We start from the raw sequence: 12,119 nt of genomic DNA, 5'->3' as shown, positions 1-12,119 counted from the left end.
TGAAGCTAGTTATTCTCTCAGATCTTTCAGATTCCAGGTCCAGGTAGTGTGCTCTATATCACCTCCTGGTATTGTGTTCCAGGATTTGCTCTGTTTGCTCTAGGCATTGTTTTAAGCTTTGGAGCATTTGCATTCAGGATGATACAAAAAAAGAGACTGCTGTTAGACTAATAGAATTTGAATTCTAATGGAAGAAATGATTACATGGATAAATATATAAAGAGAATCAATAGAAGTAAACACTTTTTATATGGGTATGTGTCTGAAGATACACATTTGTGTATCTCACACACAAAACTACTTATACATATGTATGTATGTCAGACAGAAGTAGATTTTTTTCCTTTAATAATATTACTGTATTTTTTACAGTGAAGTAGTCTAAGTCAATTCTTTGAAGGATATGAAAAGATGAGTTTCATATTTTACTTTAAAACAGAATTTTCTGTCTATATTTTTATTATTTGTTAGAAATTTAATAAAATTTTACTAGAAAATGCTGCAAATGGAAAAATTTTTTTAACTTCCTCCCAAAAAAGTCTAAGAAGAATACCCCTTAAAAATGCTAATATTAAATGATATTCATGACCTTTTTTGTTGATGGACCCCTTTTTGATAGGCTGATGAAAACTCAACCTCTTTTTAGAATAATGTTCTTAAGTGCATAAAATTAAATGTAGATTATAAAGGAAATTGATTATCTTCAAATACACTTTTAAAAAAACAAAAGTTCACAAATCCCAGGTTAGTAACCCTTGCCCTAAAGCAAAAAACAAAACAAAATAAAAAACAGGTGCTTTAGCTAATGTTTGACTAGTTGTTGTAACTCATTTCACCTGAAGCAGACTACTATTATCCAGGTTTGTAATTTTTAAACTTTATTAATATGTTAAATTGACTTGGAAGATATCACCAGGTAACAAGAAACCCGTTTCCTGCAAAGTAGACATTTTTGCTCGTCAGGTCTATAATTTTAAATGTATTAATGAGTTGCATTGAATCAGAAGATTTTATAGGATTATTAATTAACATAGAGGAGACTATGCCTACTTGATAGCAGAAGGGAAAATCAATTCACTTTACATACATATATTTTAACATTTTATTTTGTGTGTAATGTGTCTATATTTTTCATTACTCAAAAATTGTTTTGTAGGTTTGCTCTGTTTTCAATGTAATTTTTATTAGAGATCTGTCTTGATGAATTTGCTGCCCCAAATGTGGGTAGCATATATATGAGTATATGTGTGTGCATGTGTTTATGTATATTTTGTATGTCATTTGCATAAGATGTGAATCTAAAGATTTAGTATTTCATGGGGAAATTAAATCAATTTTTGGCAAGTATATATCTTTTTAAAAATATATTTAATGCTTTTCCTTTTTCTTGATTTTTAAAAAATAAACTTTATTGCTCTTTTGGTTATACATCTCCTAATTTTATCCCACATCCCTCCTACAATATCCTATGTAACATAATTTGTAATAGTATTTTATTTTTCTAACTATATGCAAAGATAGTTTTCAATATTCACCTTTGCAAAACCTTGTGTTCCGAAAGACTTCTTAGGTTAAATAGGCACCAGTCTTCTAAACATATTAACATATTCCTCATGTTACACACACACACACAAAAAAAAAAGATTTAAAAGGGGAAAAAAAAACCATGAGAAAGGAAAAATAAACAAGCAAACAAAGAACAACAGCAAAAAGGTGAAAATACTGTGTTCCAATCCAAATTCGGTGTCCATAGCACTATCTGGATGTAATTGGCATTTTCCAGCCCAAGTTTTTCAGATTTGCCTTGAATCACCTCATTGTTGAAAAGAGCCAAGTCTATCAGAGTTGATCATCACATAATCTTGTTGATGTGAACAGTGTTCTCTTAGTTGTGGGCACCTCTTTTATATTCTCTTTGGTATACAGACCTAGTAGTGAGACTTCTGGATCAAAGGGTATGCATAGTATGATGGCCTTTTGGGCATAGTTCCAGATTGCTCTCCAGAATGGTTGGATTATTTCACAACTCTATCAGCAATGCATTAATGTCCCAGTTTTTCCCACATCCTCCAATAGTTGTCATTATCTTTTTCTGTCATCATGACCAATCTGAGAGGTGTGAAATGGCAGCACTTTTATTTTTCCCCAATTACATGTAAAAAAAAAAAGTTTTAACATTCATTTTAAATTTTGAATTCTAAATTCTTTCTTCCTTCCCTGTACCACCTATCCCACATTGAGAAGGCAAGAAATTTGTTATTGGTTATACATAAATATTGGTTATACATAAATAATCATGTAAAAATATTTCGATATTAGTTATGGTAAAAGAAAATAGACAAGAAAAGAACCATAGGAAAAATAAAGTAAAAAAAAAAAGTATGATTCAGTCTGTGTTCAAACTCTATTAGTTCTTTCTCTGGGAACGGATAGCATTTTTCATTACAAGTCCTTCAGAATTGGTTTTTCTGAGAGCTTCTCACTCATTGTTTCTTATAGCATAATAGTATTCCATCACAGTCATATACCACAACTTCTTCAGGCATCCTCCAATTGATGAGCATTCCTTGAGTTTCCAATTCTTTGCTACCAGAAAAGAGGTGTTATTTTTGTACATAAAAGTCCATTTTCTTTTATAAAAAAATCTCTTGGAGAGCTATGTGCAAGAATGTTTATGACAGCCCTCTTTGTAGTGGCCAGAAACTGGAAACTGAGTGGATGCCTATCAGTTGGAGAATGGCTGAATAAATTGTGGTATATTAATGTTGTGGAATTGTTTTGTAAAAAATGACCAACAGGATGATTTCAGAAAGGCCTGGAGAGACTTACATGAACTGATGCTGAGTGAAATGAGCAGGACCAAGAGATCGTTATATACTTCAACAACAATACTATATGATGATCAATTCTGATGGACGTGGCCCTCTTCAACAGTGAGATGAACCAAATCAGATCCAATAGAGCAGTAATGAATGGAACCAGCCACACCCAGCGAAAGAATGCTGGGAAATGAGTATGAATCACTAAATAGAATTCCCAATACCTCTATTTTTGTCCACCTGCATTTTTGATTTCCTTCACAGGTTAATTGTACTCTATTTCAGTCTGATTCTTTTTGTACAGCAAAATAACTGTTTGGACATGTATACATACATATATTGTATTTAACATATACTTTAACATATATAACATGTATTGGTCAACCTGCCATCTAGGGGAGGAGATGGAGGTAAAGAGGGGAAAAATTGTAACAAAAGGTTTTGTAATTGTCAGTGCTAAAAAATTACCCATGCATATATCTTGTAAATAAAAAGCTATAATAAAAAAAAAACTTTCTTGGGATACAGACCTAGTAGTGGTATTAATGGGTCAAAGGGCATGCATAGTTTTATAGTTTTGGAGCATGGTTTCAACTCTCTCTCCAGAATGATCGAATTAATCAGTTCACAATTTCATCAGTGGTACATTCTGTTGGCATCTTAATTTTCCCACATCTCCTCCAACATTTATCATTTTCTTTTTCTGTCTTATTAGCCATTCTAATAGATGTGAAGTAGTACTTTTATTTTACCTTCTTTCCCTCTTTTCCTGTAAAGTAATATAGATTTATATACCCAAATGAATACTTCTGATAAAAGTAAGGCCCAAACTTTTCCCATAACCTCCTCCAGCTTTTGCTTTACTTGTAAGAGCTCTTTTTACCTCTTTTATGTGAAATAATTTACCCCATTCCACATTTTCTTTTCCCTCTTGTGAAGACCAAGTTAGTACCCTGGATGCCTTAGAATTAGCCAGAGTCAGGATAAGCAAAAGTCCTTGGTCTTTATTCTTGGTCTTTAGGGTTAGGAGTGAATTGGATGGATGCAGAATCTCCACAACCTCTCTCCTCTTCATCTCCCACTCAGAAGTGACTCTGGCTAGTCTTATTCTACCCCCTAGTCTCTCCTACAATTCTCTGTATACACCAATTATCGAACCAGCAGAGGATAGTGGGAAGGGCCATTTTCCAAGCATAGGCTTATAGAGTATTGTCCAATTGGTAATTAGCCTTAAGTGCTTGTTGTTGGACCTCAGTGCATCAACTCAAGAGTTTCAGCCCTTTACACCCTTTTCCCTAAGGTATACTTTCACACCTCTTGTTTTTTCTATATTTCTTTCCAATATTGTCAATTCACACCTATGCAGTCAATTTACACCTATATGGCATCTATATATATATATATCCTAATAATGAGAAAGTTCACATGAGTGATAAGTATCATCTTCCTACATAGGAATTTAACCTAAAGTCTCTTTATGTTTTCCCTTTCCTATTTACCTTTTTATGCTTCCTTAGAGTCTTGTATTTTAAAATAATATTTTCTATTTAACTCTGGTCTTTTCATTAGGAATACTTGAAAGTGCTCAATTTCATTAAATATCCATTTTTCCCCTGAAGGATTATACTCACTTTTGATGGGGAGGTCATTCTTAGTTGTAATCCTAGGTTGTATGCCCTCTGGGATATCATATTCCAAGTCCTCAGCTCCTTTAATGTAAAAACTGCCAAATCTTGTGATATCCTTACTGTGGCTCTATGATAACTTGAATATGTTTCTTTCTGGCTGCTTGCAGTATTTTTTTCTTGACTTTGGAGCTCTGGAATTTGGTTCTAACATTCCTGAGAATTTTCATTTGGGGACTTCTTTTAAGAGGTGATTGGTTTAGTCTTTCAATTTCTATTTTACAAAATAGAATATCAGGGCAGTTTTCTTTGATAATCTCTTTTTTTCTCTCCTAATTTCAGTAGGATTTTATTTTTCCAAATGCATGTAAAGATCATTTTTAGCATTCATTTTAATAAAGACTTTTTCTTCCAAAATTTTGCTCCCTCTCTCCCTTGCCTCTTCCTTCCTCCAAGAAAACAAGCAGTCTGATATAGATTAAACATGTGCAATACTCCTTTTAAGCATATTTCCATATTGGTCATGTTTGCAAGAAAAATCAGATCAAAAGGGGGAAAAAATGAGGAAAAAAAAGCAAACAAAAAAATATGTGAAAACACTATGCTTCAACCCACATTCAGCTTTAGTAGTTCTCTCTCTGGATATAGATGGCATTTTCTTTTTTTTTTTGTTATAGCTTTTTATTTAAAAGATAATATATGTATGGGTAATTTTTCAGCATTGACAATTGCAAAACCTTTTGTTACAATTTTTCCCCTCCTCCTTGCCACTCCCTCCCCCAGATGGCAGGTTGACAATACATGTTAAGTATGTTAAAGTATAAGTTAAATACAATATATATATATATATATATATATATATATATATATATATATATGTCCAAACAGTTATTTTGCTGTACAAAAAGAATTGGACTTTGAAATAGTGTACAATTAACCTGTGTTGGAAATAAAAAATGCAGGTGGACAAAAATAGAGGGATTGGGAATTCTATGTAGTGGTTCATACTCATTTCCTAGAGTTCTTTCGCTGGGTGTGGCTGGTTCAATTCATTATTGTTCTGTTGGAACTGATTTGGTTCATCTCATTGTTTAAGAGGGCCACGTCCATCAGAATTGATCATCATACAGTATCATTGTTGAAGTATATAATGATCTCCTGGTCTTGCTCATTTCACTCAGCATCAGTTCATGTAAATCTCTCCAGGCCTTTCTGAAATCAATGGATGGTATTTTCCATCCCAAGTCTGTTGGCATTTTCTTGGGTCACCACATTCCTGAGAAGACCTAAGTCTGTCACAGTTGATCATCTCACAATGTTACTGTGTACAATGTTGATTCTGCTCACTTCCTCAAAATCAGTTCATGTAAGTCTCTCCAAGTTTTTTTGAAAAAGAAAGTCATTGAATACAGAGAGGCTTAGAGAGACTTACATGAACTGATGCTGAGTGAAATGAGCAGAGCCAGGAGATCATTATATACTTCAACAATACTATATGAGGATGTATTCTGATGGAAATGGATATCTTCGATAAAGAGAAGATCTAATTCAATTCCAATTGATCAATGATGGACAGAATCAGCTACACCCAGAGAAGGAATACTGAGAAATGAGTGTAAAATGTTTGTATTTTTGTTTTTCTTCATAGGTTATTTTTACCTTCTGAATCCAGTTCTTCCTGTGCAATAAGAGAACTGTTCGGTTCTGCACACATATATTGTATCTAGGATATACTATAATTTATTTAACATGTATAAGACTTCCTGCCATTTAGGGGACAGACGGAAGGGAAAAATCAGAACAGAAGTGAGTGCAAGGGATGATATAAAAAATTACCCCCGCATATGTACTGTCAATAAAAAATTATAATAAAAAAAGAAAAAGATAGTTATTTTTAAAAGAACAGTAATATTCCATTACATTCATATATAATAACTTATTTCAAGTATTCCCTGGTTGATGAGGCATCTCCTTAACTTCCAGTTCTTTGCCACCACAAAAAGAGCTGCTGCAAACATTTTTTGCACATGGGTCCTTTTCTCTCTTTTTTGATCTCTTTGGGATTAAAACCCAACCTGCCATCTGAGGGAAGGGATTGGGGGTAAGGAGGGGAAAATTGGAACAAAAGGTTTTGCAATTGCCAGTGCTGAAAAATTACCCATGCATATATCTTATAAATAAAAAGCTATAATTAAAAAAAAAGATTTTGGATGCTATGTCACTTGGTGCATATGTTTAGTATTGATATTACTTCATTGTCTGTTGTACTTTTTAGCAAGAAGTAGTTTCCTAACTTATCTCTTTCAATTAGATCTCTTTTTGCTTTTCCTTTGAGATCAGGATTGCTGTGCCTGTTTTTTTTTTTTTTTTTGATTGGTTGATTTTTGTTTTGTTTTGCTTTTTATTTCTGCTGAAGCATAATAAATTCTGCTCTATCTCTTACATTTATTCTACATGTGTTTCAGTTTCAAGTTTGTTTCTTGTAAACAACATATTTTAGAATTCTGCTTTTTGAGCCACTCTGCTATCTCTTTCTGTTTTATGGGATAGTCCACCCCATTCATATTCACAGTTAAGATTACTAGAGATATGTATTTCCCTTCACCATCTTTTTCTTTCTGTTGTTTCCTCTCTCTCCTTCCACCCTATTCCTCTTCATCATTTTGTCTACCACTTCTCCCAGCCTGCCCTCTCTTCCTTTCCCCTTCTCCCACTTTTACTTAATCTTCTCCCCTCTTATTTCCATATCAGGTAAGCTCGATTTCTATATTCAGTTGATTGTGTGTATTATTCTCTCTGAGCTAATACTGATGAGAGTAAGGTTCAAGTGATGCCCATCTGCCCTTCCTCCACTGTAACAGGTTTTTCATGCATTTTCATATGAAATAATTTATCTAGTTCTACTTCTCCCATCTTTCCATATCCATTGATTGTACTTTTCTTTCTCAACCTTTAGTTACTATTTTGTCATTCCCTCAAATTCACCTTATATTTATACTGTATGTATACTCCTTTATACTCCTTTTAGCTGTACTATTAGAATTAATTTTTTTAAGAATTACAGGTATCCACTATACACCTGTCAGATTTGGCTAAGATGACAGGAAAAGATAATATCGAATGTTGGAGGGGATGTGGGAAAACTGGGACACTAGTGCATTGTTGCTGGAGTTGTAAACGGATCCAACCATTCTGGAGAGCAGTTTGAAACTATGCTCAAAAAGTTACCAAACTCTGCATACCCTTTGATCCCGCAGTGTTACTTCTGGGCTTATATCCCAAAGAGATCTTAAAAAAGGGAAAGGGACCTATATGTGCAAAAATGTTTGTGGCAGCCTTTTTTTGTAGGCTAGAAACTGGAAATTGAATGGATGCCCATCAGTTGGAGAATGGTTGAATAAATTGTGGCATATGAATGTTATGGAATATTATTGTTCTGTAAGAAATGACCAGTAGGATGAATACATAGAGGTTTGGAAAGACTTATATGAACTGATGCTGAGTGAAAAGAACAGGAGACCAAGAGATCATTATATACTTCAACAACAATACTATACGATGATCAATTCTGATGGATGTGGCTCTCTTCCACAATGAGATGAACCAAATCAGTTCCATTTGTTCAATAATGAATAGAACCAGCTATACCCAGCAAAAGAACATTGGGAAATGAGTATGGACCACAACATAGCATTTCTACTCTTTCTGTTACTGTTTGCTTGCATTTTTGTTTTTCTTATTAAGTTATTTTTACTTTCTTTCTAAATCCAATTTTTCTTGTGCAGCAAGATAACTATATATGTATACATATATTGTATTTAACATATATTTTAACATATTTAACATACATGGGACTACCTGCCATCTAGGGAAGAGAGTGGAGGGAAGGAGGGGAAAAGTTGGAACAGAAGTTTTTGCAAGGGTCAAAGTTGAAAAATTACCCATGCATATGTTTTGTCAATAAAAAGCTATAATTAAAAAAAAAAAAGAATTATAAGTATCTTCTTCCCACATTGGGATGTAAGCTGTTCAGCTTCTTTGAATCCCTTAGTTTTCCTTTCCTCCTCCTTTTTTGATGTGGTCAGTCATTATCACCATTGTTTGCCTTACTTGGCAAAGCAAAAGAGAAAAAAAAAGAAAGAAAAGAAAAAGTTTTCCTTTCCTTTCTGGAGGGTCCTTGCCTTTTTTCTGCCATTGTAGCTCTGTCCCACAAGTGTGTCACACTTTAAGGATTTTCATTCAAAGAAAATTATTCTTAAATATAACTTCCTTTTAGGTGGCTGAGTTATATGAAGAGCTGAAAAATCGAATCACACAATTCAACATGTGTGTTGACACTCAGAGACCCGTGATGGACCATGAATATGTCTATAAACAGCGATTTATCCTGCAGGTATTTGGGCCAACCCATTTTTGTCCTCTTCTCCCCAGGGATATTGTGAGTCTCAAGTGAGATAATAAATGTAAAGCATTTTGCAAACCTAAAAGCAGTATATATAATTTCCTTGCTTTTTTGTTTGTTTGCTTGTTTTTATGCTTTTGCTATTGTTGACTAGTTACTAGACATACAGCTTTGTTATTAAGCAGTGTGTATAAGAGTGTGCTGATATTTTAATAAAAAGAAAGGTTAATGTATGCATACATACTTACAGTTTATTAAGTCTAACAAAACAGTTTAACAAAACAATAAGTCAAATTCTGGTTTGTAGTGACTGCTGATTGCTGATGTATTATTCACCTTAGGCTCTGGCTCCAGCACACTCATACTTTCTGCCCTATTATGGTGTTGGAGGAGCTCATAATTCTTTTACTTGCCCCTTAGATATGACCATAAAAGAGATTGAATGTGGAATATTTTTAGAGAAGACTGATAGCTGGTAAGCTGGTAAAGCTGGTCAACAATTGAATCATCAAGCACTTATTCAGCATTTACTCATTTTCAGGCATTGTGCTAAATGTTGGAAATACAAAGAAAGGCAAAAGCAGTCCTGCACTAAAAAAATTACACTTCATAAATAAATTTTTATGGCTTAAGGTATCCCCTAATTAACTGAGAGATTAATTTCAGGACCGTTTTGGGGGACACTTTATCTGCCTGTCCATGTTTCTGTCAAATTCTTGTTTGTTTTTTAGGTAAAGTGTTTGGGGAGGGGGTAATTAATCAAATACTCAATATGGTATCTAATGGTAAATATTCCTTTTTTAATATCTGTAAAATACTGAAATTTCAGAGAGGGTAGAGATTGCATTGTATTAAGCACTAGATTAAGGAATCTTGACCATATGGGATCTTTGGAAATGTTCCATTGGAGTATTTTCTAGAAGAAAAAAGGTAGTTTCTTTCTCTTCATAATGTTTGAGGAGTATCCTGTGACATCTTTTTTAAAAGTTTGGTTTTAAGAAGTAGGTATCTAGGAATTTGACAGGACACAACAATATTTGTCTAGATGGGAAAAGGTCACGTTTTAGAGAAAGCCTTGATTGAAAATTAAACAATTTAAAATTAAGAATTTCTTTAAGATGATACCTTTCTAAAAGTGCTTCTTAGAAATAAGTGGAAGAGGGTTTTTTCTTATTTTGAGTATCTATGTGCTGTAAACAGGAACATTATCTAAAAATGAAGAAAGAGGGGATCCCTTCCCTGTAACATTCATTGATTTAATGGCATAGGAACTGGTTGTTTTGCTATTGTTATTATCCTCCTCAGTTCCACAATAAAATGCCTCAAATTCTAGGGAATGATGATATATACTTGAATATTATTATATGCTTAAGTATTTATTTTATTTTCGTAATTCCTTTCTATCTCAAAAGTAAAGACCTTTATTTTTAACTTAAGAAGTATGAAGCTTTGTTTCAATGGTAAAAATTCTAAATTTTAATTAGAATATCTATAAAAGTCAAGGAATAGATTAGAAAATGCGAGTTACTTGTATTTCTTCTGTTTGACTAAAGGAAATCTCTCTCTTTTTTTGAGGTTGTATTGGCTGGTGCTTTCTACCCAAATTACTTTACTTTTGGACAACCTGATGAGGAAATGGCAATAAGGGAGCTTGCTGGCAAGGATCCTAAAACAACTGTAGTGGTAGGTTAATGTTCAAAATAGCCTTCAGTATACACTTAGTAATAAATGAGTAAGAAGAATATTGACATGTTTCCTGAAATACTTAGGTGTGATTTTTGACTTAAAATACATAGGTGGATATAGCTCATTAAAAGGCTGTTTTTCCCCTTTTCACATTTGCTGGATTGTAACTAGCATAATTTATGTCAATTACAATCCCCATACTATATACTTCCCATTAAAAATCAGCCACTTGAATCAGCTTTTAGAAAAAAGGCATTTACTTAAGAATATTTAGTATAAAACTTTCTAGATAGAATAGTAAATAGAGATCTGGCCTAGTAGTCGGGAAGACTAACTTAAGGTCTAGTCTCAACCTTGCTTATTTTTCTCAGTTTCACTCTAACCCTAACAAAAGTACCTACCTTCTAGTATTATTGTCAGTCTAAAATGAGTTAATATTTGTAAAGCAGTGCTACAGTTGTGACTTTCCCTTTCCCTAGCATGCGGCTCATTTTGCCACATATCACATAAAAAGAGTTGACTTGAAAGTCCTCCATTCCATTAATAATCCATTTTTTTTATTCTGTTGGATAATAATCACTTTTTCAGAGTAAGTAATTTTGGGGTGTAAGCACATATCTTTTGCTTTTTGAAATACTGTATTCCAAGATCTTTTTATATAATAAAAATTCCTTGTAGTATCCTTGACTATGGCTCCTTAGTACTTGAATTTCTTTTGTGGATGCTTGTTGCAAATTTCTGAGTCTCTTGCTTCTCTCCTCCTAACTCTTGGGAATCTTTGCTTTGATTAACACTTTCTAACTGCCTTCAAGAAAACTTCCACAGCAATTTCTAACTATCCTTATTCCTGAGTAGAGATAATCATTCTGAAGTTTGACTGTTCAGTGTATTCAAAGTATCTTCTTTACTTCTGTTTACCATAACTAAACCCTATAAGAATCTCCTTTCTCCCCTCTCTTTCTGGACATCTCTATCTGAGTAGACAGAACATTGTCCAGAATTCTATTTCTTTGACCCAGTATATATGCCTCATTTTCTTTGCTGATAGTCTAATTGGTCTGAGATTTTGTACAGGTTTATATTTGTAATATTTTTGATGATGAATTTGGCTATGAAATTTCAGGATCCTTTTGGGATTCCTTTTTGGAAGTGATTGATGGATTCTTTCTATCTTTACATTATTTTATTGTTTTTATTGCTTTGAAGCAGTTCCATTTATGATTTCTTTTAAGGGTCCACATTGTGTTTGTTTCTCATGGTTTTCAGGGATTCTTATTTGTCTTTCATAATGTTTTCTAGATTATTTGCTTTTGATACATATTAAATTTTCTGTGTTCTTTAATCTTTTTGGTTTTGTTCTAATATTTTTTGCTTTTTCATGTTGTTACTGTTTTCTGTTCAGTGTATTCTAGTTTTCTGATCATTTATTTTTTCCATGAATTTTATTACTTTCTCTTTTAAGTCAATCTCACAATTCTTGTTTTCCTAGCTTTCATTTTAATTGGTTTTCTCTTGGTTCATTTCTCCTACATATTCACATCATCTTTGTGGAAAAAAATATTTTCCTTTTGTGTTAATTGTGTGCCA

The 12,119-nt window shown here is 33.2% G+C and overlaps 1 protein-coding gene across 2 annotated transcripts in view; it reads left to right on the top strand.

Annotated features, from left to right (window-relative positions):
- Positions 1-12,119, top strand: part of TDRD9 (tudor domain containing 9) — a 185,183-nt gene that overhangs the window by 134,411 nt on the left and 38,653 nt on the right. For both annotated transcript variants that reach the window (XM_031953152.1, XM_031953151.1), the window contains 2 exons: positions 8,721-8,837; positions 10,422-10,529. In XM_031953152.1, coding sequence (XP_031809012.1) covers positions 8,721-8,837; positions 10,422-10,529 — 225 coding nt within the window. The remainder of the gene's footprint in view (positions 1-8,720; positions 8,838-10,421; positions 10,530-12,119) is intronic.

Source organism: Sarcophilus harrisii, chromosome 2, assembly GCF_902635505.1.
Source record: "Sarcophilus harrisii chromosome 2, mSarHar1.11, whole genome shotgun sequence".
In the NCBI taxonomy this organism is placed as follows: Eukaryota; Metazoa; Chordata; class Mammalia; order Dasyuromorphia; family Dasyuridae; genus Sarcophilus; species Sarcophilus harrisii.
This window is presented reverse-complemented; position numbering and strand designations above follow the sequence as displayed.